The sequence below is a fragment of the Poecilia formosa genome, unplaced genomic scaffold (assembly GCF_000485575.1).
Source record: "Poecilia formosa unplaced genomic scaffold, Poecilia_formosa-5.1.2 Scaffold156, whole genome shotgun sequence".
NCBI lineage: Eukaryota > Metazoa > Chordata > Actinopteri > Cyprinodontiformes > Poeciliidae > Poecilia > Poecilia formosa.
In genome coordinates this window covers 506,376-533,891 of record NW_006800095.1, presented here as the reverse complement: position 1 = coordinate 533,891, position 27,516 = coordinate 506,376, and the positions used below count along the sequence as shown (strand labels likewise).

The following is a 27,516-nucleotide window of genomic DNA, read 5'->3' as shown; positions in this document are numbered from 1 at the left end:
TGACCTTGTAGTTTTCCAGCTCAGCTCAGCTGGCCCCTGTGGGAAGCAGCCCAGGCTAATCGTTTCCTATCATTCTCTGCGACACGGAGCTGCTGAAGCTCCCACAGCTGCACTTCTCACTCTGTTAGGTTGTGATAGAGGGAAAATGAAATCCCCGGCATCTCCCAGATGATGATATTAAATTTGTGAAGGTCTTCTTACCTTCAGACTTTTCTTTCTGTGCTTACTGGATAGTATGTGGCTGTACAGGATGAAAGTATCCTCACAATTCTCTCTATTTTTAACCACTATTAGTCAAGCGTCTTAAATTTATGATGTGGTGCAGCTGAGAAATCTAAAACTATATTTGCTGACTTTCTGTTTGTGCAACGACTTGTGCAGAAAGTGGCCTTCAGATGATATGGGTTATGAAAATGGTATTTTGTTTTCCAAATAAGTGTCTGACTGTGCAGTCTCACTTCTCCTACAAGATCACTGTGAGTCTGTTCCTGTTTACGTTCTATGTTTAGACACAGTTGATCAAGATCAATGTTCCTCATCTGATTTGAGGTCAGTTTACCTTCCAGATTCTTTTGTTTTCCCCTGGCGCAGACATCCAGACAGTTCACCTCTTGCTTACTCTGGTTACTGGGTCCTTATCTTTTCCATAGCTGCTTGACTGATCCGAGAGGTTTTGTACATCACAGCGTTTTTTGTTTGCGTGTCTGTAAAGCCAGCTTCAATATGTATAATTATAATACATAATTATATGTTTGAGTAAAATTAACTTTGTTCTTTTATTCTATGAACTGCTGACAACATGCCTCCGATAGTCAAAGCAAAAATGTAGTATTTATTTGCAGAAAATGAGAAATGGTCAAAAAACAATGTGCTTTCAAATAATGCACAGAAAACAAGTTTGTATTGATTTAGAAACGACAATCAGGAAGAGTTCAGCAATCAATATTTGGTGGAAAAACCAGGAGGTTTTCAATAGGGTTCAGTGAAGTGGGCTATTATTTGTTTTACAGAGCTGTATGTGCCATTTGGAGGTGTGGGTGCTTCTGCATGTGTAAAGACAAAAAATGTTCTCAAAATTTAAGTGTAGATGTTTTGATCACATAAATGAGACGTCACTCGTCTCGTCAGTGTTTAAAAAGAAAAGTAAACGGCAATCAAACACATCAAAGGGGAAGCGTTATACAGAATCACCTTTTGCTCGTTTTCATGCTTTTATTTGTGTCTCAGCTTCTTCTAAAAACAACCCAACCACTTTAAAAAACACTCAGCATTTTTTGGCTAAAAGTTACTGATTTTTGGTGTCTGGAAAATGAGCAGTTTCAAAAACTTCCTGATTGTTGAGCCTCACTGAGCAGCTTATTTGGATTTAAAGTGACAGGATGCCCTAAAACATCTCAGACTAGGAAGAACTGAGCAAACTAAAATCTCATCAAGGATGATTTTGTGCCAAAATGTAGTGAACATGTTTTGTATCGCTTATAGGCCTGTCCTAACCCGTTCAAGGAACCATAATAGGTCACCTTTAAATAAGTTGCATTGCCCTCAAAATCTGGATGAAACTGTATTTTTTATTTCAAGGATATATATGAATTGATACAAGTTTAAAACAAGTTTTTGGTTTTCTTCTCACAGAAACGAGCCAAAGGCCAAGTGCTCTTTGATAAGGTGTGTGAACACCTGAACCTGCTGGAGAAGGACTACTTTGGCATCACATACAGAGACGTAGAGAGTCAGAAGGTAATCTGAAAACAATTAACTTGTGATTCCCTCCTTCCACCCGTATGAAACTATAAAGTTGTTCACAAGCTGTAACGTATTAATTCAAGCTGAAGTACAGTAACTTTTCCTCGATTAGATTTTGAAAGTAAGTCAGTGAGACACACTGGTTAAGATCTCCTACTTTTAAGAAGTACGTCTCTATGTAATTTGTGTAGAAACTGGTTGTAACTTTTTTCTTATGTGGTTTTGCAGAACTGGTTGGACCCTTCCAAAGAGCTTAAGAAGCAGATCCGGAGTACGTCCAAATCCCAGTGACTAACCTGTTGTACCACTAACCTGCTAAATCCTAACTGTGGTTTATCTCTCACTCTTTCTGCGTCGCAGACGGACCCTGGAACTTTTCTTTTAACGTCAAGTTTTACCCGCCGGACCCGTCGCAACTGAGAGAGGACTTAACAAGGTGAGTCAGCTGCTGATTTACAAAGGTCATGTATCATGTTTTCTAATTACTACTGATTTCTAGGACTAATTATTCTGCTGTTAGGAAGAGAATTTGAGTGACTACCACAGTCCATGGTGCAGTTAATTAAAAGTAATTAATACTGTTCTGGAGCTTGAGCTAAACCGAGTACGACATGAGAATACCGCTGTGGATTGAAACCTGCTTGTCTTTAATTCCTCCCAGGTACTACCTGTGTTTGCAGCTGAGGGATGACGTTGTTTCGGGTCGCCTGCCTTGTTCCTTTGCCACCCACACGCTGCTGGGCTCCTACACGGTGCAGTCTGAACTCGGAGACTACGACCTGGACGAGCTGGGCAGCGACTACATCAGCGAAATCCGCTTCGCGCCCAACCAGACCAAAGAGCTGGAGGAGAAGGTCATGGAGCTCCACAAGACCTACAAGTTGGTGTCTGACTCTTTAGCCGTGGTTTTGTTATGCTTTATTAATGAAAGCATTTATTGATTAAGTCAGTAATCAAACTTTTCGCCATTTGGGCCAATATTGCCAAGTGGAGAGCACTCGATGGCCATGTTTTGTTTTTTAAATTAAAGACTTATTTCTTAAGACATTTGTTGTTTTCATCTCTTCAGTAATATACTGCATATTATCTATGCATCTGCTATTATCATACAGCAAAATAGTTTAATTTGGAATCTGTAAATCATTGTTCATCCAATTTATCCTCTTGTGTTTTTTTTCTTGCTCTCTCGATTTTCACTGGATTATAATGAGTTGTGTGTAATACTCTCTTAGAAAGAGCTTAGAAAGGAGTTGAATAATAATAATAATAATCATCTTACATGTGCATCGTCTTAAAACAATTTATTTATAAAAAAAAAGTTGTAAATAGATTAGTAACAGTGATGTAATTCAAATGTTTGTCAGTTTTAAGAGGTGAAGCTTTCCATAAGACAAAAAAACTAATTTGCTGCACAAATGCAGCATAAAATAGAGCCTCTGATCGGATTTTAAATGTACATGCACAGATTGTTTTTCTGTTTTGATTCACGAGGATATTTTGGTAGCTAGTATTTGTCTTATGTTTTTGCTGCAGGGGGATGACACCAGCTGAAGCCGAAATCCACTTCCTGGAAAATGCCAAAAAGCTGTCGATGTACGGGGTCGACCTCCATCACGCTAAGGTAACGAGCCGACAGAGTGGTAACTCCTGATTTATTATTCCTTCTGTTACTTTATCACTCAACACGAAAACCAATGCAACGGCCCACTGGTGAATTAATAATGAACTCAAAAAGCACCTGCTCTGGTATTTTAATTTTAAAAGGCATAAAAAGTAACTGTTATAAACAGTTATTGTCATCCAGATAAATACTTTTCTGGGTTTTGTTTGTGTAGGAAAAGAATCAGCAGCTACAATCTTAATTTTCATGAGAAATTTGTACTTTTTGTTGTTTGTTTCTAATGGCAGGTTGCTATTGCTTATCCAGAACTAGCATTTCATTTAGGTAATTTATTTCTAAAATTTGAGAAAAACTATATTAGTTTACCTGTCAGGACTCCAGAGATCAAGCAGCTAAATTGAAAGGAACTTATTTTTCTTGAATATGGATAAATAGCTTGATAAATCAAATATTGATCCAAATATTGATTCTGTTAATATCGATTCCAGCTGCCCCTTCTTTGCTCCTTCTCTGGTCATTACATGACTCGCTCTCTCACCACCTGCTGATCACATGGTCATCAACATAACATGTTTTATTAGCATGTTCTTCCTCATGGGTCACAACCATTTGCCTGTTTTTTTCCAGCCGTTTTTAGAGAATCGGTCACATATCGGCACCGCTCCCACTTTTTGTGTTGCTCTTGTTCTGGCGCTATAAGTGAAGACGCTATGAGGGCAGGCTGGAAAATTACATTTTTATCTTTTTATGTACATTATTGAAGTATTTATTGTCTCTGTTGGTTTGTTTGTGGGGGATTATTGAGTTTTTCTCTAAATTTGATTCATTGCAGTCTTATCTGTCCATCCTTCTCTACATTCATCTGACTCGATGCAGCTACAGAGAAACTCTAGACGTGCTCCTGCTGACAATGTATTTATGCACAGCTTTTTGGTGCAGTAGAAAGAAAGTACAAGCATGTTTTCCTTTTTTTTATTTTGCTTGTTTTGGTATGATTTTAGAATTGGGCTTAAAATCTTAATCATCTCCTGACGAAAACGTCTAGAAAAAGTTTCTCTCCCCCTTCATAAACTGAGACACTTTCTTTGAACGTCATAAAATGTAATGACTAGTGATTCAGCTGCTCTTTGTGTAGCTTTTCCCTGAATCCAAAGCTGTCTGGGAAAACTGCAGCAGCCAATACAGTCTCTTTAGCAACATTTGTAAACAACAACAAAAAAAAACAACACTAAAGTTAGTGTGGAAAACTTCTGCTTACTTAAAAAAGAATAATGTACATAGACTAGATTCCAGTTACACAAGATGTACGCATATAACTAGGGAGTTTTTTTTATTGTATTTTATTTTATTGTTCGTTTGAGTGACTAAAAATCCCAGTAAGCCAACAGCTGATATCAGGAGACAATAACTTTCAAAATAACAAATTTTACTGGGTGATGAAGCGTCCAGAAAACGTATTGCAATAAATGATAATATTGTTGTTTTGAGACTATTTTAAAGTAATAACAATGGCTTAATAATGCAAGTTTGCCCTAACAATGATCAATGAACTTTAATTTTGTTAGGAACACTTAATACTGAAGCCAGAAGATATTTTATATATCTTAAATAAAATATGATAAGCAAAAATGATAAATAAATCAGTAATAAAAACCGCCTGCAACTCATGAAACCAGAAATAAAATGTATTTTGATGTCTGATGATTAATAAAAAATTATTAATCATCAGAATGGAAATGATCGAACTTATTTCAATTTGTCCTGCTTAGTGAGATGTAAAGAGTTGAGGTTCGTCAGGAAATCCGATACAAATCGTTCCTAAATACGAGACGTCCCAAAAATGTTTCATCTGTTTCTTCCCACACATTTTTCACCCATAACGTTACTTGTGATGCCTCACAGCACACCCGCTTGACAAACATCATGGCTGCCACGGTAACCCCTTGGTCTGACATCGTCTAATGTTGCTTCTGCACCGGCCGACTCACTGCTGTCTCTGTGGGTTTGCCTGAGCAGATCTGGAGCCCAGCTTGACTTTTTTTTTTTTCTAAGTTTAGTTTTTATTTATTTATTTATTTATTTATGTTTTTTATTCTTTTACTGTTTCTCTTCCACCGGCATCAAAAGCAGCATCAGAACAACAGGCAGGAAAGAGAGAGAGCATAAAACGGATTATCAAAAAGAGCTTTGAAAGTCAGAATGGGCCTGTGAGTGAGCGATGCGGACGAGATGACAGAGATGAGGAAGTGGCTTTGATCGAACTGAATAGACGTCGGGGATCAGCACCGCCTCCGTTAGTTACAGTTTTGATACACAAGAAAATATGTACATATCAGAAGAGCTTCCTCTTTTGTCTTCTCTCCTCTCTCATGAAATGCAAAGTTGGTAGGGAATCTCTATGAGAGCTTGGCTCCAGCTGAGGGAGAGGTAAGAGGCCGCTTTCCATGTGCTTACACTACCTGAGTGAGTGTGTTTTCCACTTGTGCATGGCTCCTCACAACACAACCCACTTATCACTCGAGATTGGTTGCTCCCACTTGGATCCCTCGTTGGATTCAGCCAGCCATTTCATGCTTGTACAGTGAAGAGCATCATCTTTATTTTTTTCCTAAAATCCTTCACTGTTGCCGGTCGGCGCCCCTCTAGCCGCCATTCAGTGTCGCCGCCGCGTGCATAGAGGAGATTAGAGAACCTCACGCCTGACTCCGCTCCATGCCTGCCTGCTCAACCCCCTGTCATCACCACAAACCTTTTTCTTTTACATTTCCACTTTGTCCTGCTGTGACGCCTGAACACTTCCCGTACATGCCGAAGAGTTTATGAAAGTTTATTTGCTGTGGGTTACAGAGGGGAGTGATGCAGTTGGGTGGGTTTTCCTCCAGCCTCCTGAAACAGACATGTGCTCATGTCTTTTCTCACCGTGTCGTTGTCGCAGGACTCTGAAGGCGTAGAGATCATGCTGGGAGTTTGTGCGAGCGGCCTCCTCATCTACAGAGACAGGCTGCGGATCAACAGGTTCGCGTGGCCCAAAATCCTCAAGATCTCCTACAAGAGGAACAACTTTTACATCAAAATCCGACCCGGCGAGGTAAAAACCGCAGCAGACTGCTAAAGTCATACATGATTCCTCAGGAAATTTAAACCCAGAGGTTCTTAAAATGTGAAAATTTGGATGAAACGGAAACTACTCTGTCAAACATTCTAGAAATCACATTGTAGGAATGCTAATGTTTCATAGTTTATCACGGTTTGCCTCTTTAATCATTAAATGTTGAATTGGGACATTGAATTTGAAGGTAGGGCTTTGTTGAGATGGTTAACGAGAAAGTTAAACTAGCATAGTGCTGCATCTACCAATCATTTTAATAATGAAATATTCTGACGATTAGTCAGTTAATCAGGTAAAAAAAATTGTGACATTCTGCAGGTTTTTCATTTAACAATTTAAGCACTTTTGTACAAAAAGGGGTGAAACAAAAACTGTGTAATTTGAGTGGTGGGCCAAGCATGTTTTCAGAAAAACTAGAATTTTTTTATCTTAAATGCAAAATGTGAATATATTTTGTTCAGTCTTTGCATAATTACAGCTCTGAAAATGTTCTTTTAGCAAATGGCATTGTTTGCAGTCTGTACACCAACGATTGATTACTAAATTTGTTAACGATGAATTCAATGATCAATTAATCACGATTAATCAGTTCATGTAATATGATTAGGGGATATTCTTCAGGGTTTTAATGACAATAAAAACAAGAAGTTTGTATTTTTTTGTTGTGTCTGTTGCAGTTTGAGCAGTTTGAAAGTACGATTGGTTTCAAGCTCCCAAACCATCGCGCTGCCAAAAGGCTATGGAAGGTCTGCGTGGAGCACCACACCTTCTTCAGGTAACAGTTTACTTCTGGTTAAAAACTATTTGCCAAACCTGCCTCAACTGTAGCGTCTTGGTAAAATGTCTTTGCCACTTGAACGCTGTCGCATTGCCACAGAAAACTCCTGCTTTTCTATTGAGATTTTATGAAATAGATCAACACAAAAATTCCAGTTTGTTCATGTGAACGATAAATCTTCTTCCCACTCCAGGGTTATTTGTGGAGTACCACAGGGCTCTGTGCTTGGATCAGTTTAATTACTTTATGTTTTCACTGTTATGCTGATGACACTCAGATATATCTACATATAAATCCTGATGAATCCAAAGTTTTAGGTAGATTACATGCAGGTGTAGAAAACATCAAAACCTGGATGACATTAAACTTGATCTGCATTAAATTGGCCTTCAATAATAAAGTAAAAAACCTTTTTGTTATTTTTGACCAGAATATGTCATTTTAGTCCCATAATAAACACATTTCTAGGATTTCCTCTTTTCACCACCAGTCATCCTGAAGAACTAGTTCATGCATTTGCCACTTCAAGACTAGACTTCTGTATTTCTTTGCTATCTCGTGAAAAGTTTCTATTTAAGAAAACCCTGATAATTTGATACCCCTAAATGAAGAACAAACATACATGATTTGTACACAGAGCAGCTCCATTTATGCTGAGAATAAATCTGGCCTTTTGAAAGCATTTACTTGCAGTACAGCAGATTTAATACAAAGGTATGTCACAGATTTTTATGTACATATTGTGGTGGTATGTTACATAAAATCCCAATAAAATACGCTGAACTTTGAAAAATAATAAATTTCTAGGCAAGTTGGGTTTTAAATATGAATGAAGTAAAATGACATTAATTCTCTCTGTGCGGTATTTAAATTTGAGGGAGCCAAGCCTGCTTTGCACTTTCCTGCTTGTGTCACTGTACTGGATTTCCTTCCTGTGAAGCAGAGACTCTGCTGAGCCTCGTCGTAGTTCATGATGTAAAGTTGCTGCTTCGAGCTAAAATGCGTTCTCTCGAGTCATTTGGTGTAGCGAAGTCGGCCTGGGGGCTCCTTGGAGACGCATTTAAATGAGCGCTTTTACTGCCGTGGCTCAAATCGGTGTTTTATTTCTGGTTTGACTAATGCGCTTGTCTGTAACTTGTCACAGGCTCGTGTCTCCTGAGGCGCCGCCGAAGAAGTTCCTCAGCCTCGGCTCCAAGTTTCGCTACAGCGGCAGAACCCAGGCTCAGACACGGAGGGCCAGCGCGCAGATCGCCAGGCCGGCGCCGCTGTTTGAGCGCTCCTCCAGCAAACGCTACAACATGTCCCGCAGCTTAGACGGAGGTCAGATTGTCCTGCCTGCAGACTCTGCATTCAGGCTCGGTTTCAGTTTGTTACTGCGTCAGTGCAGCTGAGGTCTGAAGGAAGAAGCCTTCCTCAGCTTCCTCTTGAGCAAAGGTGTTCAAAGTGAGGCTCGGGGGCCAATTGGGGCCACTGGACTAATTTTGTGTGGCTCTCCTGCCCCTGGCCACAAAAATTACACAAATTAGGACAAAACTACAACTGCTGACTTGTTTCACCCAAATCTGCTTTTAAAGCAGTATTAAAAGGCAGCAAATGTTTTTAAATGAAGACTGACCTAGATCCTGTTTAGATGAAGTATTTTTTCACTTTTCTTCAATCCAGACGAAAATAATAAGAAATTAGAATGGATATTTTAGATCACTAATATCTGTTTGTGTACACAACTTATTTCTTTTTCTTCTTTTCTTTTTTTTGTTGCTAAAAGTAAACCAGAGTCTTTGTTTCTTTAAAACTGTCGCAGTCCCAGATAATCCCAGATTAAAGGCCGTCTCTTCCGTCTTTCTCCTCAGCTCCCATCACGGAGAACCATGAGACTCCCGTGAAGGGCAGCGCTGCAGACGGGGTGCCCAAAGTCATCACCAAGGAGGACATCATCACCACGGTAACGACAGAGAAGAAGGCGGAGGAGGAGAATGCGGAGCAGGAGGATGCGCAGGAAGTTGCCGCGGAGACCGCCTCCACGACGCCACTCAGACACGACACGAAGGTAAAGATTTGTCCAACGGCTCTCACCGAGGCGTATACTCAGACTTCCTGTTGTTTCTTGCTTCCTGTTTATTTGTTTCTTTATTGATGGCTGATGTAAAACTCCCAGTTGCTTTCAGCTTAACCCTCTGCAATAGTCAGGCTTCTCATCCTTTGTCCGCTTTACTAATTCGCTTTTCTTTTCTTGTCCTTCCTTTGACCCTCACATTTTACTCGTGTGTGTGCTCATGCGTGTCCCCCTCACCGCCTCCTTCCCCCCTTTCGCTTCTCACATACATTATCCAGCTCCCCCCCCCTGCGTACGCCAGCGACCCGCTGCGCTCCGAACTCTCCCTCCCATCGTCCCCCATCTCCTCGACCAAAGTGCGGCGGCGGCGCAGGGAGAGCGGCCGCAAGCGGGCGTCGTCGGTCAGCCCGGCCAAGAGCGGCGGCGGCTGCCAGCGGCGGCAGGCCCGCGCCGACCGCAAGGCCGCCCTGCTGGAGGAGCAGGCGCTGCTGCTGTCCGCCCGCAAGCAGCGCCTGGAGCAGGGCGGGCGGCGCAGTGCCGGCGGCACGCTTTTCTCCTTCTCCCTGCACCTGCCCGATCTGTCCTCCGTCCTGGACGAGGACGGCTACATCACCTTCCCCGATCTGTCCGAGATGCGCTTCGTCCCAGAGTGTGCGCAGAACTTCCTCCCCATCAAGTCGCCGTCCCTCATCCCCTGCTTCCTCTTCATCTTCTTCTTCCTGCTCACCACTTCCTTCTCAGTCCCCTACGCCCTCACCCTATCCTTCCCGCTGGCGCTCTGCCTCTGCTACCTGGAGCCCAAGGCAGCCTCCCTGACCGCCTCCATAGCCCAGGGCTACCATGACCATGACAGTTCAGAGGAAGAGGAGGTGTGTGTTCCAGCTGACCCCAGAGTGACCTTTTCACGCCTGATTCTGCCCTGTAATCGTTCAGAGCCGACCTGGACATCGTTTGTGTCCCAGTGTCTGTCAGTCTCCTACTTTCAGAGCCTCATCTCTGCCGTCTCATCCTGTTGAAACCATCACACATCACTCACGCCGACAGAGATGAACCTGCAAGTCTCGCCATCTCATTTCTGATTGGCTGCCTCACCGTGACGAGAGGGTTAGACACAAACACGGGATTGTTTTACCTGCAGTGGCGTCAAATTTAGTTTGTCACGATCATGAGCTGTGTTTCCATCAGACCTTAACAATGTGCAAATTGGAGTTCTGAAAATAATTTAATGCTAATTTAAAAGAAATTCAGAGTTTTCGATAAAAAGGTTTGGCATGAGGATGAGTCACTGTTGCAAATTTTTAAAAATGGCAGCTTTGATTCTTGCGTCAGAGTCGCCCATGTGACTCAGTCAGTGACACCATCCATTAGCTAGTTAGTAGCTGTGTTTCCATTGACCATAAAATTGCTCAAATTGGAATTACTAAAATAAATTAGCTTAATGCAAACACCATCTTTTTGATAAAATGCTTTTGTGCTAGGATGAGGTGATTTTTCAGCCATGTGGAAATGTATGGTTTTCGCAAACCTCCACAGAACCATTTTTATTCGCATTACGCCAATTTGTACACAGCAGTTTATTTGCAGGCACTGGCGTTGCACATTGTGCAGCCTGCTCCACTAGAGCTGCCACAGTGTCGCACAGTCCATAAAACGTTGTGTCATTCGAATGTTTTGAAGTCATAACTCTTCTACAGTTTCCCCAAAACGACGCTCCCAAGTAGGCGGGGTTTGTGGCTCCAGTGCCTGAATAAGACGCCGATGTCTCCTCTGATGGGTCATGAGCGACTGAATTATTTATGCATCTCATGCATAAATAATTTTAATAACTTATTGTGTGCAGTATCTTATTTCCGTGTCATTTTAATAGAAACACCGCGATTGCAAAATTGTGTTTTTTCGACATCAGAATATAAAAAACTTTGCGCACATTTGTGATGGAAACGCAGCTACTGAAGAGACGGTTTTCTGCTGAGGAGAGTTGGATTTTTAGAAGCGGCCTTTCGTTATTTAGAGACGAGTCTTCCTATAACTTGGTTTCTTTGTGCCTAACCCATCTCAACTTAACGCATCGTCTCCCAATTTCTGACTGGTCCTGTTCAGCGAGAGCTCAGAAAACATAATGTAAAAACATTCAAACACCCTGAATGTTTTCACATTTCTGCTTCTTCATGTTGCAGCCGGAAATTATAAAGTATTTTATTGGGAATTTCTGTGACCAACGCAAAGTTGTACAAAAATTAAATTCCTTTTTTAAATAAGAAATAAGAAAATAAACATTTATTTCCTAAAATGTAGTAAAATTACATTTTTTTAGTGAATGCTTGGTCATTTGTAGGTAAAAATACTTTTAACATCAACGAAAGCTCAGTTCTTTCTGCTTGAAGGAGCAGGAATGGCAGTGTAGCACTGATTATTGTTTTGATTATCTGATCAATAATAGAATAACAGAAGTTGCTTAATAAAAGATTTTTATTATTGTACAGAATTTGAACCAGGTGAAACTAAAAATGCCACTTAACGAGTCCTGGGTAGAACATATTTACAAAAAAAGAAGATATTTTTTTTATCTTAAAAGCAAAATGTACATATATATATATTACAGTTTTAGTTTAATTACTGATCTGAGTGTGTTATTCTGTCAGAAAATTTTTATTTTGTTGCTTATATACTCCATTTATCAACTATATTAGTTGATGGTTACTTTAATTATCGATTCTTCAGATATCTAGAACGTAGATCGGAGTCTGTTCATGTGTTTGAATGAAAGAGTCAAAATTCAGACCTAAATCTAACCAATGTTCACAGATGCTCTCTGTGCAGTCTGCCTGAGCTCCAGCTGTTTGGCAAGTAAAAATGCACGCCACACTTTTCAGATATTATCGTAAAACATTTTGAAAATTATACCTTCCGCTTCACAATTTTGCAAACTTTGTATTGGTCTACATGGATAGTTTTGTAAGACACCATATTTAACTGTCACTTAACATCATTTCTCCGTTCGGTCTCCCTGCATCTCTTTCCAACTCAACCGAAGCTGCACACTTTTAAAATCCACCACTTGCACCATGTTTCTGTTGATCATGACTGTTAGGATGTGTTATTTCACATCCAGCAGCTCGCTTTGAAACACTTAATGAAGTGATGCAGAGAGACGAGGATCGCCAGCTACCTCCACATCACCGCCATGTTGACATGCATGGAGAGGAGGGGGAGGGCCTGAAAGTCGGGCGACTGCACAGCCACGAAATCTGCTCATCAAATCTGATGACGAGCTTCCTTCTGATACCGTGACTTACTGCAAATTACCCACAGGTGTACGCAGTGCTGATAAGAAGTTTGCAGGCAGTCATCACGAGCAGTGAAACCTAACATAACTTGGTCTTGTTTTTTTTTTTTCCCCAGAGTGGAAAGGTGATGCAACAAATAATTATAACAGTTTTTAAACCCAAAATTAGGTAGATCGGCCCACAGGGTCACGTCTGCACACGAGTGGTTAAAAATGGTCACCCCACTGATGGGGCGTCACGAGATTTTCAGACAAAATAAAATCGGCAAGTCAGCCGTATTTAAAAGCCAGGTTCTTGGTTTAGACAAACTAGTTCAATCAGTGACTTTCATTAGGGCACAACTCCTTCACTTTATAAAGCTTTAAAATGCATTCAGTTTTTTGTGCCAGAGGAGTCTCACTCCCCATGAATGTGTTTTTATTCTGAATGCATTTCAAACTGCCACATCAAAACAGCCACTTTTACACGTCATTTTGCCCGACATGCAGGCAGCAGCATTGTTTATTCCAGGTTCCATCTACGAACGACTGATCGTGAATATTTTAGCTTTCTTATCAAGTTTCAATAGATTTTTTTATGGAAGCTAAGAACAAAAGTGTTTATCAGTTCTTTTCATAATGGGGTTGTTGAAACAGAAATCACAAAGACACATTTTTTTCCTTTCACGTAAAACTTCAGCTGTTATATTCAACAGCAGCCCAACTCTGCCGTCCTGAAAGTTTCATTTAATTCTTTAACCATTGAAATTGTTTGCTGGGTCACCAGTCCACCCTGTAAAAACAACAGTTCAAATTGCTTCTTTATAAATTTAGAGATGAGTGCATGTAAACTTCTAATCTGTAGTTCAAGGTTGCAGCCTCTTCAGCACAAATTGAGCGACAGTCCACTTTCCGATCAGCTTCCTCTGAGTCTGTTCTGCTTGCTTTGTTTCTCTTTTTTTGTTGATGTTGTTTTTGGTCAGTTTCAGACTTTAGCTGTGCTCCTTGTCTGACATCAGTGACATCATCTGACAGCCTCTCATGTGTGGTAGCAACAAATCTGTGTTGATTATAAATGTAGTTTTTTTTTACAAGTTGGGTCCTTCTTCTTTCTCTCGTTTGCTTCTCGGAATGTTTTGCTTTGGTCTGCAATCGCAGACCGACAGCGAACGTACGGACTTTGCCTGTGATGGAGAGATGACCGCCACAGAGGTTTGTACGTCAAAAAGAGAGTTAAAAAAAAAAAAAGCAAAAGAAGGTCACTCAAATGGTTGGTCTGCACATCTTGGTTCTTGTTTTTGTTTTTGATATTACTGTTTTTGCACTTCCTTATTTTTGAGTATCTTCCTTTTTTATAAGTTCTTTTAGTTTCATTTCACTGATCTGTGGGCCTTTCCTTTATTATGCAATTCCTTTTAAAGCACATTATACCATAAACTATAATTAGTTTTACAATAAAATTAAACTTTTCTACTCAATCATCAGTTTTTACCAACTAAAATCTGAAATGCATTTCGCAGAAAACCATTTATAGCAGCCATGATGATTTCTGCTGCTTTGTTTGGATTTTTGTTTATTTTAATGCAACAAATTGTTACGTGGCTCAATAGGGGTTCAAGTTGTAGCATGCTTTAGTCGTAACACTGTTTTTCCACTCACTGTGAGATGTTATTTAAAGATAATAAAAGTTTTCACAGTGTCCCCTTTAGCTAATGGAAATTTGAGGGAAAGATTGTTTAAGCATGTTGAAAGTAATTTACTTTAATTCTCCTGCTTTGTTTAGTTTGCACTAAATCCAGCCAAATTACAAGTTACAGCCTCATTCTGTAATAAAATGGCACAAGTAAAAAAAATACTATCTAAAAAAATGCTTTGGTTTTGGTTTAAAAGAAAAAGCAAAGATGCATACGACAAATTAAACTACCACATTTATTTTCTTTTAAAATTTTAAGTTATAGAAATCAGAAGTAAGTAAATAAATCGGCATATGCTCCTTTTTTCTAACAGTCTGAAGTCAAATCGGACCAAAACGTTTTAGGTCAGTTAGTCGGAGGCGCCTGCTGGATATTATCGGACCTGATCCACACGAACGCAGCCGCATCCCCAACACGCATAAACCTCACAAACCTAACCGCACAAATATGATGCAGGATCACGATGCGCATGGCACAGAAACAGCAGATCTGACCCATATGATGCCAAGTTTTGAGAAAATACACTAAATAATAAAGACAGAAATGCAAAACTTACCCATGTGATCCACGGGAGGATGAGGATGGAGATTTCCAGGTTCAGGCGATGTGTCTGAGACTTGGAGGAGGAGGAGCTGAACATTTTGACTAGCTGTAACAGTTTAAATCTCCCAGCCTGGTGTGACGCTGGGGAAGAGCGCGGCAGGTGTCACGGTCAGTCAGTGGAGAAGTGATGGGGTGTCCCGTCACTACTTCAATTCCTAAACAGAAAAAAAAAATACAAAACTTGTAAAAGCGCTACCCTAACCGTGCACAGGATAAAAAGTTCATGCGGCATCTAAAACTGCATTTTTAGCTAGCTTCATTGCTTATTCATGTTTAGCTTACAGAAAAAGCGCCAAGCCGCCAAATAAAGGTAAACGGACCAAAGACATTCAGGTTTGGGACAAACACGTGTCCACTTGTGGCTACTGGTTAGAATCTGCGAAATTATTTCTATTTGCTAATTGTCACAATTATGAGAGGATGAACTGGTGCACTTTTATGATAGTGATAAAATAATTTTGGTATATTGGTCTGATTAACTTCAGACAGTGAGGAAGTGTCTTTTTATTCAGTGTATGTAAACTTCTGGGTTTACCTGTACCTGACTTTATGCAGCTTGGTTTCATGTCCGTTTTAAAAGTGAAACGTGGCTCAAGGCGGAGCGTTAAGACCTTAACAGCCAGACGTTGTGTGTTTGTTGTGTTCCAGATCTGAAAAAATGATTCTTTTTTTCCCTTCAATTCTTTATTTTCTGTCTATTTTCTGATTTAACCTCGCCTCTCGGCTTTCTGCCTCCTCTCACCTTCTCTCTTCTCTCCGTTTTGCTTGCTGTCAGTCGGAAGCCGATGAAGACTCCGAGATGCGGACTCAGGTACACCGGGGTCGCTGTGGGACCCCGCTGGGTGACTGGAACCAAAATCAGCTTTCACTCATTGGTTTCCCTTCCTTTCTGCTTTGGTTTTCCTCAAACAGCCAACTAACTAATTGTCCATTTCGTCTGGGTTATCATTCAGCCACACCCAAGAGTCGGATTTTATCCTCTTTAAGTTGTTTATTTTTGGCATGATTGTTTTACCCCCTTTTAGTTACTCCCATGCAGCAGAAGCCAAAGCTCCCATTTTCTCCAAACAAGAGTTGAACTGCAGCGCCTAACATCTCCTTTGCCCTTTCTCTGTCTTTCGCAGTATAGTTTCATAAGACGAGCAAAAGGGGAAAATGTTTTTATCAGGCACAGTAATCTGATGCTAGAGGTTGGTAAGAAACGGAGCACATCTGAAATATGCATGCAGGTGCTTTTAAGGAATTAAAAATGCTTCTGATGAGCGGACAAATCAGAGCGTGGCGTACGGTTTTCTTGACTGCGGTTTGAAGTAGCTGCTGCTGTGATCTTTCAGACTCTTTAAAAACAAACAAAATTAAACTGGAATAGGTTTGTTTTGAGATGTGGGAGTGTTGTGGTTAAACACAAAGCATGAAACCTTTTTTTCTAACTTTTTTTCTCTGAGTTGGTCTTAAATGCTTCTAAGCATTTAAGTTTATATTTTTGTGTTTAAAGGCTCTGCAGAGCCTTTAAAATCACTTCCCTCATAGTAACAATGTGTGTGTGTGTGTGTGTGTGTGGGTGTGTGTGTGTGTGTGTGTGTGTGTGTGTGTGTGTATTTGTGGTGCAAGTCTGCAGAAATCAGGGTTCCTACACAGTCTGGGAAAAACCCAGAATTTAACTTTTAATAAGATGAGGGAGAATAAATTTATATTTTCACATTCTTCAAAAGCTCTTTATCCGTCTGTCATTCATCCATTCGTGTGTTTACTCATCCATCCATCGCTTCATCATCCCTCTATCCATCCATTCACTCTTTCCATAAGGTTGTTCATCCATTCATTCCTGTATCCATCCCTCCATCCATCCATCTGCTTGCTAATGCGGCTGTCTCACTGTAGAAATTTCTGCCAAAAACTCATATGGAGCTTTTGTGTTTGCACTTGCAGACGGTCTTAAAGATCGTAGTGTTTTGACATGAACGTTTGTAGGAACCCAGAGAAAAGCAGCTTTCAGATTTTTCTGCTTCGTACCTCGTTTGGAGATACGAGCTGCTGTTGCGTATATAAAGCTTGACTCGTTCCCTCCCTCCCTGCCTCCCTGTGCCGCGGTTCGTCGGCCGCAGGACTCCGAGCCTCCGCCCGAGGTGGTCAAGCACCAGACCAACATCAGCGAGCTGAAGCGCTCCTTCCTGGAGACCGGTAGCAATGGCGGCTGCGGCGCTCCGGGTCTGACGGAGTGGGAGAAGAGGCTGTCGTCGTCGCCTCTGCGCTCGCCCAGATCGGACGAAGCCCCGATGATCGAGCCGCTGGAGCTGCAGGACGTAAGCTGCAGCCGTGGCGACGGCATGTCTGTGTGGGGCGCGGCGTCGGCGAACGACGTCTTTAGTGAAATAAGGCAGCAGGAATCATCGCAGAGTATATTTTAGGGTGGCGGTCTCAGATTTATGGGAGTGTAAATCTATCTGGCATCAGAATCCGTCTGATTTCCGAGAGTTTTTATACTCTGTAAAAACACAAAATCTAGTGCAAACATCTTTAATACACTTGAAATAAGACAAACTAACTCACAAATAACTTTTCAACAGCTTGTTTTAACTAAATAATTCCCTAATATCTATGAAAGAAATACTAGTTTTTGTCAGTGGAGCAAAACGTTTTAACTTATGAGTAAATGTCTTGTTCCATTGGGAGGTTATTCCACTTAAAACTAGCCCTTTTTATTAATACTATAGCTCAGTTTGTGTGGATCTTTCTTTGAAATGCAGTTATTTGCATCAAGTCCTGCTAATGGTAATAATTTAATGTTAATATTTTAAGAGCTAAAGTGTTTCTATTAAGTATTTTCTGTAAAGCTGATACATCCTTATTTAAATGTTCTATTTTTTGTACTGCAGTTCTCATAAAATTCTGACTTTATTCTATATATAATAATAATAAAAAGCCTTGTCCTGGCCCTATTATTCATAAAATCAACCTGAATTCAAAGTCCAAATAAAGTTGTAAAACAAGATGGCCGCCTCGGCCGTGCTGACGTCACTGAACGACGGGAACCCGATGACGGTTGGTGGAAAAAAAAAATAAAATCCAGATTTTCCACACATTAAATCTTCAAAAGCCAAAACTCGACTCATCGCCCAGCCCCAAAGCTAAATCTTTAACACAAAGCTCAGACTCGCTTCTTTCTCATCACATGTGAGTGTTTTTGGATTCTGGCGTCTCTTTGTGGGGATGTAGCTGCCGGTTCGACCAGCCGTCTGTCCGTCTGTCTGTTTGACTTTAGGACTGATCTGGACTCTAATCGTCAGCTGGTCTATCGGGTTTAGTTTCTGAACAATGGGACGTGCGGCCGTTATGGGCGGAGCGCGGCATTATTGATTCTGCTTCTGTTGACCGTTTGACAAAAGAGCTCCGAATTTCTTTCATTGCTTTGTTTGGATGGTATGATTTCCACCTCTCAGAGGTTTTCTGTAGAAACTGATGATTTGCCCCAGAAATCTCGACTTGGACTCCCTTAGGGCCGTAAACGGCAGAGGAGAAACTGACGGTTTGGGGTTAAATGATGGTTTTTCACAGATTTCTCTGTGGAGTTGCTGGTATTTACAGATTTACAACATTTTAGACGCATTTAGACTTTCTTTTACAATGAAGTGCTTTTAAGTTCTTGCGCATATTTATTTAGACACATCTTATTTGCTTTATTTAAAAACCATCCAGTTGGTAACTGTGTTGAAAGTGAGAGAAACGCTGTTCAACTTTCAACAGTTTTCGTCACAGTTTGTTGTTTTAAACTTTTCTGTTATTGCCCAGATTGTAGATATGGGCAAGTTTGGGCAAATAGCTGTCACTGCAGTATTAATGAAGATAAAAGCGCATCAGGATGTTCTCTTTTTTTCTCATTTTGAACAGACTGACAGATTTAGACGTCTGTCCTCTCTTATCTCTCTATCTATTCTCTTATCAGGAAAACAAAAGTCAAGAATTTCTAATGAAGTTTCTGGAATTACAAGATTAAAAATATATTTTTTTCACGAGATATTTTTCCAATGCTGAATAAAAATTCTCACATCACAGGTTTTGTATATTTTAAGGTTTCTTAATGTATTAACATTGCGCGGTGTTTTTTGTTTGTTTTTTACAGTGTTCCTTAACAATATAATTCACTTTGCACTTTGTGTTTTCAGTTAGATTACTGGTTGGTCACATTTTCTCATCAGCAAATGGTTGGCATATGAATTTGTCAACTAATAAAGTCTCTAATCTAATATCAGCAATAAGTTTCACATTTTGACTAAAACTGACTGAAAGAAGAGAATCAAGCTCCAACTTTAAAAATGACTTAATTTGTTACATAAAATCGAATTAAGTTTGCCAATCTTAATTTATTTACCTTTGTCTAACATGACAAATTAATTAACCCAATGTATTTACTTGGGTAAACTTAATTAGATTACATGTAACAAATTATCTCAGTTTTTGAAAGCTGGATAATCTTTTTTCTTTAAGTGCAGATCTAATAGCAGCGCCTCTGGTGGAGATTTAAACCCTGAATGTTTCCCATTTGATTTGAATGTTGTCAAACTTTTTCTGTTTCCTTTCAGGCGAAAGATGAGCAGACGAAGCAGGAAGTGGGACCTAAAGACACTGTGGTGAGCTACTTCCTGTTTCTGGGCGTTTTGGACGTTTCTACGTGTTGCTGTGTCTTTCCAGCTCCACAAGTATGCAGATCCTGCCGAATATGATTTTAACCAGTGAATTAATCTGATGTGAAAGTAAACCCGAAGTCCCAACCGTTCTGATCAGATGAAGTTAATTATATTTTTATGATTGAAAGGTAAATTGTATCCGGATGCTTGTGGAGCTCAGCCTGCGTTTGTGCGTCCGCCTGGTTCTCGTTGCGTGACGCCCTCTGTCCTTTTAACCTGAGCCGTTCCTTTTTTCCAACGAGTGGAGTTTCTCCCCAGGCTGCGGCGGGATTTCTGGTGAAATACGTGGCGGATAGCGTTGTGACAGACGGGGCCAGATCCTCGGGGCCCCACGGCATTAGCCTGTCCACCACCATGGACGACGACGTCTTTGTGGACGGGACCCTGAGGGAGGAGGCGGGGGGCAAAACCCCGGACTCCCAGGAGGAAGAGGAAGAGGCATCGGACAAGTCAGCGACCAAGGTCAGCCCTGGAGCGGTGAGACAGGAAGTGTCGCAGGCCATCACCGACAAGAAGGGCACGCTCATCATCTTTAAGCAGGCGGAGAACAAAGAGGACGAAGAAACAAGCGAAAAAGAAGGACTGGCGGAAACTGACGGCTTCGAGGAGCAGAAACGCCAAGCTTCGCGAAAAGCTGAGATTAAAAATGGCGACGTGAGTCAGACTAAAGGTGTCGACTCGCCGAAGAAAGCAATGGCGTCGTGGATTTCCGAGGAGAAGGTGGAAAGTTCAGAGTTCGTCGGCGTGTTTACAAAGAAAGTGGAGGAGCTGAAGACTTTGGATGAGCCGCAGCAGAAAGCCGAAGGAATCCAGCCGAAGTCGAGTCCGACTCACGTTACGGTTTCTGCGTCCTTAGCTGTGGTACTGTATGAAAACCCAAAGCAAACCGCCCTCCATGCCCCGCCCACCCACAACCCCCCCATCGCCGCATCGGTTTAACAGAACAACCCAGCATGGCTAATAATCCTCAGGAGGCTAACCGCCGCTTTCTGTTGCTCGTTTTTTAACCCAGAGTCTTTTTTTTAAGGTTTGTTTTGCATTTTATTGAGCAGCTTTCCATGCTTGAGCAGCTCTCTCCCATCGATGAGGAACCTGCCAGGAGCTCTGACCGACTTTAGTCCAGTTTTCTTTTTTTTTCAGCTAAATCATTCCTTCTTCCCATTTCCCTTAAAGGGTGCCTTCATAGTAGCGGTGCACCGATTGCAGTTTTCTGGCCAATTTACCTTTAAAAATCCCAACCTGCTGATTCGAATTTTGGCCGATACTAATATTAACTGCAGACATGATGTGCATGTTTGCATTCATGTCATCTTCTCCTCTCACTGGGATCAGGATCAGACAGTAGATAATTTCTGCAGTAGATAAGATCAGCTTCACATGTAAGTGTCGGCTGATCTCCCAAAACATGTTTCAGCTGGCCGATAAATTGGTGCACCTCTACTTCATAGCTCCAGTTGTAGTTTTTCCCACCACATCCTCCAAAATCCTCTCCTCCGCCCTGAAGGACAGGTCATTAATCTGTTGTATGGATCTACCTGAAAAATGTTCCCAGTGGATTCTGAATCCAGATTTTGTGCTTCATATTGGTTTTCCATACAATCAGCTGCCTTCATATCTTTATTTTTCCACCTGTTCTGACCTGTTGCTGTTCACTGTGATGTTTTATTGTCCTTTCTTTACCTTTCCTCTCTGTCTTTTGTGTTCACTCGTCGCTGTTTCACCAGTCTGCGCCTGGATGGGTTTCTCCCTCTCACAAGGTGAACGCCGGCTCTCTGGATCATGACAGTGCCTTGCAAAACTACGAGAAGTTATGTGTAGCACACGGTGGTGGCAGCATCCTGCTGTGGGAATACGTTCACACTTTTAAAAATCAAACATTCAGGATTTCTTTCACCTCTCTGCTTCATAAGCATCTCGACTTTTGCAAGGCCTGCATCTTCATTGTGTCCTTGAACATGAACTAATTCAACATTTTCTTCTCTTCTTATCAGGAGTGATAAGAATCAAGACTGTGATGTTTGAAGTTGTGATGCAAAGCGTAAACAATGGTGCGTCTGTCATTCGCAGGCATCAGCTGACCAGGAGAAGGCGGTAGTCGTTACTGAAAACGAAGCCGAGTCCCCAAAACCAAAGGTCAGTTTTGAGCGCTGCAGCCTTCGGCTTAGTTTGCGGTGTTAAAACAGTCAGAAATTATTGATCAGAAATGTTTGTTTTTATGTTTCCACCAAACTGCGCCACTCCTCCTGCTTCTGCATGAAGATTCCTGGATGCTTGCAAATATAACTTTCAAACTCAACCATGCATGCAGCTTCAGTAGTTTAAGGAGCAGAGGAAGAGAAACCAGTCATAAAATATTAAAAGCTGTTGTTTTTACCAAGAAACTAAGATTTATTCTTAGTTTACACCTATTTCACTTTATAACTCCTCAAACATCTGAATGGTAACGAGTTTTAAAGGAATTTCAGCTGCTCCAACACGCCATGTTTACTCCGCTACAAGCAGAGGAGGAAGTGTTCTGGTCTGGATTAGCCTGCAGTGTTCTGCAGATGGGGTTATTTCACAGCGGTTACACTGCAAAACCAAATTAAAAGACTTCAAATTGGACTGTGCAATTGTTAGATTTGAACAATCCAAGCCTGGAAATATTTCCATCACCGATGCTTCTGTTTGAGTTTGAATACTGTGAGCTGGAAGAGCACGGATTTTTGACTTTTTGAGTATTTTTAAAAGGTTTTAGGAGAAGCACCTTCTAAATTGCCTCAGGAATTCAGATGTGATCAGCAAAGCAGAGACAAATTTATCACCAAACGTTGAATTTTCCCTGCCAGTAGCTTGTTTCAGGGATTAAAATGAAAGTCCAAATTGCCAAATTAATTTTGGCAAAGTGTATAAATGCCAAAACATTGATTTCTGTTGTCGGGTGAAACTTACAGATTATTGTAAACTGTGAAAAGTTGTTAAAGGGGACGAACCATCACGGAAAAGGAATCGCTGCACATTCCAAGCCAAAAAAACCCGACTTGAGTCTAATTTGATTTAATTAATCTATCTTAAGGTTTTTTGTGATGTATGAAGCTCTTACTTTTAAATTAATAGTTGTTTCTGAGGTTTAAGATGTCAAACTTTCACAAAAGTTTTGCTTTTGTTGTTGTTGCCCTGAAGTTTTAAGGAGGTGCTTTGAGGGAAGATGGTGTTGAACATTTCATCCTGTATCAGTTATATTTTCAAAACTTTTTTTTGTTGCTGTTTACAACAGAGGGACAAAAATTAACCCCCCTGCTGTCTGCGTCTCATTTTAAATATGTTCCGTAATGTAATCACTGGAAGAAAAACCCCAGTCGGACATCTAGTCTCTCTTCTACTACAGAGAGTTAAACTCTTAACTCTTACAAAGTTAAGAGTTTGTATTATTTATCTAAATGTCATTACAGTTGCACATTTGCACAAAGTTTAGAGTGACTTTGCCTAAGTTTTAGAGGAGATGCTCTGTGTTTCCCTTCTGCAAACATCAATTAAAATGCAGATAATAGCAAACAAACCGGAGATTAAAAGTTCAGGGTTACATAACGGAAACACAACTTTGTGGTAAAAAGAGTTTTTTGGGGGGGAACTGGTATATTTAATTACTGAACCACACAGGATGCAAAATCAAAGAATATTCCGTAAATCCTGCCAGGCCTTTTGTGTTACTCCACTAGGAAGAGGATCCAGTGAGTGAAGCAACTTTCCGACTGTCATCCTCTCCAGTTGACCCAGTCTGACCCAGTTACCACTAATCGACTCGTGGCTTCTGTCTGTTGTGCATCTGCTCAGATCAGAGGGCCTGTAATGTGACTGTGGTGCAGGAAGTTAATGGAAACCTTGTGATCTGCAGCCTCGTCTTCACTGGATTAGGGAGAAATGCATGACTGCCTGCTTGTTTGGAGATTTCAGTCGTCTTCGGCTTACATGTGGAGCTTATTTATCCTAATTTGATGTCATGTGCGTTAGAGGGGAGGCTGCTTTAAAACGAATGGAGATGATGGAGTGAACACTTGTTTATTTCCATTAGGATGTGTGATGCTAGAAGGATCTGGAGTTAAATATTTTCCTGAGTAAGTTGAGAAAAAGCCATCGTTTATTTATTTAATTTACTGTAAAGTCGCCGGCTTGCTGCTCCCTCTGACTCCCTGTGATCCTCGAAACAGGAAGTCGAAGCTGTGATGACCTCTCTGTTGACCCCAGGGGTGGGTTGGCTTCAACCCACCGGGTTTGTGTTTTTTCTCACAGAAAGGGCAAAATAAAAAGTGTCAGATATTTTTTAAATGTTGCATCTATCATCCAACTGTCTCTCCTTTACTTCCTTTCTTTTCTTCTTTTTACTTCCTTTTTTAAATTTCTCTTTCCCTTTTTTTACTTCCTTCCTGCTTTGTTTCCTTCATTACTTTGCTGCTTGTTTTGTTTTCTTCTGTCTTTTCTTACTTAAAGAGGGAAGTAATTTTTACTTTTCTCCTGACTTGCTACTTTCCTGACTTCATTCTTTTCCTGCTGACTTACTCGTTTCCTTTTCTCGAGTGGTTTCCTTCCTTCCTCTAGTTATTCCCTTCATTACTTGTTTCTTTCCTTACATTAGTTGTTTTCTTCCTTCCTTCAGTTCTTTTCTTCATTATTTGTTTTCTTTGTTCCTTTTGTTTAATTACTTTTATTACTTATGTTCTGTAGTTTTTTCCTTCATTGTTTCCTTTACTTCTTTACTTCCTTTTATTGTTTCCTTCAGTATTTACTCGTTTCTTCTTTCCTTTCTTTCCTTCTTTCTCTGCATTTTGCAGGTTTTGTACTTACAGCCTGACCTCAATAAAAATGTCTCATAATTTGTGAATATTAGTGTTTATACTTTAAAAATTTTACCAAAATGGAATTTGAGTCTGGAAAACTGTTCAGTTTGGACACTAAGATGTGCAGGAACGCTGGATCCCAGATGGTTTTTAGATGCCAAACTCATATATTTTTACGTTCTACGTTTCTTTTTTATGCTTCAGGCTCCTGATGGAGTGGAGGTTGCTGCCAAAGACGTGCCTGTGGTCCACACAGAGACAAAAACCATCACCTACGAGTCCGCCGAGGTAAATCTAAACGCTGCTGATCTGTCCTGGAGAGAAAATGTTCGACTGATTGACCAGAAAAAAGGGCCTGTTTTCGCTGCAGCGTTCAGTCATGGTTCTTTGGATGAGTCCTTTAAGCTTCTGGGATGATCGAGTCTGTTAGATAGATTCAGTCGTTTATGGTCCGTCTGGCCGTTTCCAGTCAGAGCGCCATACTTTCCACAGCTGGGCTCTTTACGATCAATAGCAGCGATCTTAAAGCTGCAGGATGTTTCCACTGGGCTCGTGGTGACATCATGTCCGCCTGATCGCTCTGGCCCAACTGGAGCGCCGTGTGCCGGTCAGGCTGATGAAGAGGAGCGGCCGCCTCTGCAGCCTTTTATGTGACATTCAGTCGATGCTAAGCTGGTTTATCAGGAGAACCTGAACACTGAATTCGGTTTATTGGTCTGTAATTTCTTTAGCTTTGTTTAATTTCTAATGTGGGGCGTTAACGGGTTTGGACAGTGCTTGATGTTCAAACTGCACAATTTTGTTACAAAGTTTAATCTAATGTTTGATTAAAAGCTTAAATTAGGAAAACATTATTTAAACCAGATATTTTCATACACCTGATGAAAAGACGCACTCATGTTGTTTCCCACAGTTTGAAGTTAAATCAAAGTAAACTTTTCTTGTTTTAGGCCAATTAGAATCATTAAATTATTTTATTTCTTAAATTCCAGAAATTGAGATAATTTTTTTTAGGGATTTTTATGTATGTAACTTTCTTTGTATTTTGTGTTTAAGCAATGAATTAATTAGTGCTGAAAGGTCAGTTACCCTAACAAACAAATCCAAATAAATTACTTATTGATCTGTGTAATTGAAATAATTTAATGTATGTTAAACAGCATTATTTAAATTGTTTTTTGTTTTTTTAATTTGTGCTTTGTTCTCGGACCAGTCAGGTATTTAGGGGATATTTCATAACATAAATATTATCACAAGACTGTTAATAACAATAATTAATGATATCACATAATGGTGAATTGTATATATATATATTTTTTTTTTTGTTGTTGTTGTTTTTAAGTTGGTTTCAATTCTTTTAGTTCACTTTTTTATCTCGCCATCTGCAGTTAAATCAGACTAAACTTTTTTTGTTTTGGGTAAATTAGAAGGTCCAAAATTTTTTCTATTTTCTAAATGCAATGAAAACGTAGCAAGAAATTTTTTTTATTTTTTTGTAACTTTCTTTGTATTTTGTGTTATAAGCATCTAATTTGAGCAGGAAGGTGATTTACCTTAACGTGATTTGTTTGGATTATTTCAGTGTAATGAATATTTATTATTCCTAACAGTTCAGTGACTTAATGATCTTATATTTTATACTTTAAACAGTTATTATAATTGGGGAATTTTTTGTTAAATCAGTCTGAGTTTTTATTGTTTTGTCTAACAGGTTGACACGAATGGAGACGCGGACCCTGGGGTGCTGCTGAGCGCTCAGACCATCACCTCGGAAACCACCAGCACCACCACAACCACGCACATCACAAAGGTCAGAGGGCATCTCTTTACCTCCGCCTGCCAAACCCAAAATCAATCTATTTCTCCAGAATATTTGTTTAAAGCTTCTGCAACCAGTTGAGATTTCTCTTGGGAACTCTGGTCTCTTTTTATGGATGTTCTTGAGCTGAAACTTACCTTCTGTGTTTATTAAAGATGTTTTGATGCAGTTTTCCTTGTTTCCTATTGGTCAGACGGTGAAAGGAGGAATCTCAGAGACTCGAATTGAGAAGCGGATCGTCATCACCGGAGATGCAGACATTGACCACGACGAGGTCTGTCTCTTTTCTACCGTATTACCTCTGGAAAGTTAATAAATGTCAGAAATTAAATTCAAAGAGTGAAACTTTTTTTGTTGTGTACACTCAGAGATTTGTTTCAGGTGTTTATTTTAGTTTTTTGTTTTTTTCCATGATTATGGCTCACGGCTGCAAGACATGCAGGATGAATTCAGATTAGAAATGTGTTTTCCTGTTGGAAGGTTAAATCCTCTTTATAAGGAAGAGGTCTTGTTAGGAATCATAGTGCGACACTTATATAGTCAGTAGTTAACCTGTTGGTAATCACACTAATATTTTGATGATTCGGTAAAATCAAACCACTTTAAAGTGTCTCTGAAATATGAACAAAAGGTTTTTGTGTGTAATTTGAAATTCTAACTTTCTGTTTTAACTTGGAGGAGAAAAACAGGGTTTCTACTCAGTCTGAGGTTTAATTTCAGTATTTTCCAGGTCTAAATAGCTACAAGAAAACAAAAAAATTATTATTATTATTATGGAAAATTATATTTTCCCAGATTTTATTCCCTTTCCAAATGTCAAAGGTTGCCTCCTTCCTTGTCTCCTCTGTTTTTTCTTATAGTTTTTATCCTGCCTTTCTTTCTTTCTTTCTTTCTGTTTCTCTCCTTCATTTCTTTTTTCTTTCTTTCTTACTCCCTGTTTTCCTTCGTTTATCCTTCCTTCCTCTTGCCGTCATTCTTTCCTTTGTGCCCTTACACACTTTCTCTCCTTGCCTTTCCTTCCTTCTGTCTTATCTTTGTGTCCTTATGTCTGTTTTTTGCACTCTTCCTCTCTTCTTCCTTTTATCTTTGTTCTGTTTTTCCCTTCCTTGTCTTCCTTTCCTTCTGTCCTTCTATCCTTGTTCTTCGCTGTTCCATTTTTTACTGTTCTCCATCCATCTGGGTCTATTTTTCATTTCCTCTCTTGTGTCCTTCCCTTATGTTCATCCTTATCTTTTTCATATCCTTCCTTCCTCCCTTATGTCCTCCCTATTCTTCCGTTCTTCCTTCCTTGTGTTTCTTTCTTAAAAAATGTGAAGGAACTAATTCAGCCTA

At 40.2% G+C, this 27,516-nt stretch overlaps 1 protein-coding gene across 18 annotated transcripts in view; it reads left to right on the top strand.

Moving 5' to 3' along the window:
* Window positions 1-27,516, top strand: part of epb41l3b (erythrocyte membrane protein band 4.1-like 3b) — a 77,914-nt gene that overhangs the window by 44,654 nt on the left and 5,744 nt on the right. For 8 of the 18 annotated variants that reach the window (XM_016677455.1, XM_016677449.1, XM_016677453.1 and 5 more), the window contains 21 exons: window positions 1,633-1,737; window positions 1,972-2,014; window positions 2,104-2,179; window positions 2,405-2,623; window positions 3,277-3,364; window positions 5,747-5,791; window positions 6,300-6,452; window positions 7,151-7,248; window positions 8,396-8,571; window positions 9,102-9,298; window positions 9,583-10,173; window positions 13,728-13,781; window positions 15,642-15,677; window positions 16,972-17,169; window positions 19,447-19,494; window positions 19,810-20,412; window positions 21,276-21,308; window positions 21,619-21,684; window positions 24,570-24,653; window positions 26,077-26,175; window positions 26,378-26,458. In XM_016677455.1, coding sequence (XP_016532941.1) covers window positions 1,633-1,737; window positions 1,972-2,014; window positions 2,104-2,179; window positions 2,405-2,623; window positions 3,277-3,364; window positions 5,747-5,791; window positions 6,300-6,452; window positions 7,151-7,248; window positions 8,396-8,571; window positions 9,102-9,298; window positions 9,583-10,173; window positions 13,728-13,781; window positions 15,642-15,677; window positions 16,972-17,169; window positions 19,447-19,494; window positions 19,810-20,412; window positions 21,276-21,308; window positions 21,619-21,684; window positions 24,570-24,653; window positions 26,077-26,175; window positions 26,378-26,458 — 3,093 coding nt within the window. Of the gene's footprint in view, window positions 1-1,632; window positions 1,738-1,971; window positions 2,015-2,103; window positions 2,180-2,404; window positions 2,624-3,276; window positions 3,365-5,746; window positions 5,792-6,299; window positions 6,453-7,150; window positions 7,249-8,395; window positions 8,572-9,101; window positions 9,299-9,582; window positions 10,174-13,727; window positions 13,782-15,641; window positions 15,678-15,990; window positions 16,057-16,971; window positions 17,170-19,446; window positions 19,495-19,809; window positions 20,413-21,275; window positions 21,309-21,618; window positions 21,685-24,569; window positions 24,654-26,076; window positions 26,176-26,377; window positions 26,459-27,516 lie in introns of all 18 variants that reach the window. The other 10 variants (XM_016677451.1, XM_016677452.1, XM_016677456.1 and 7 more) reach the window with 8 other exon arrangements.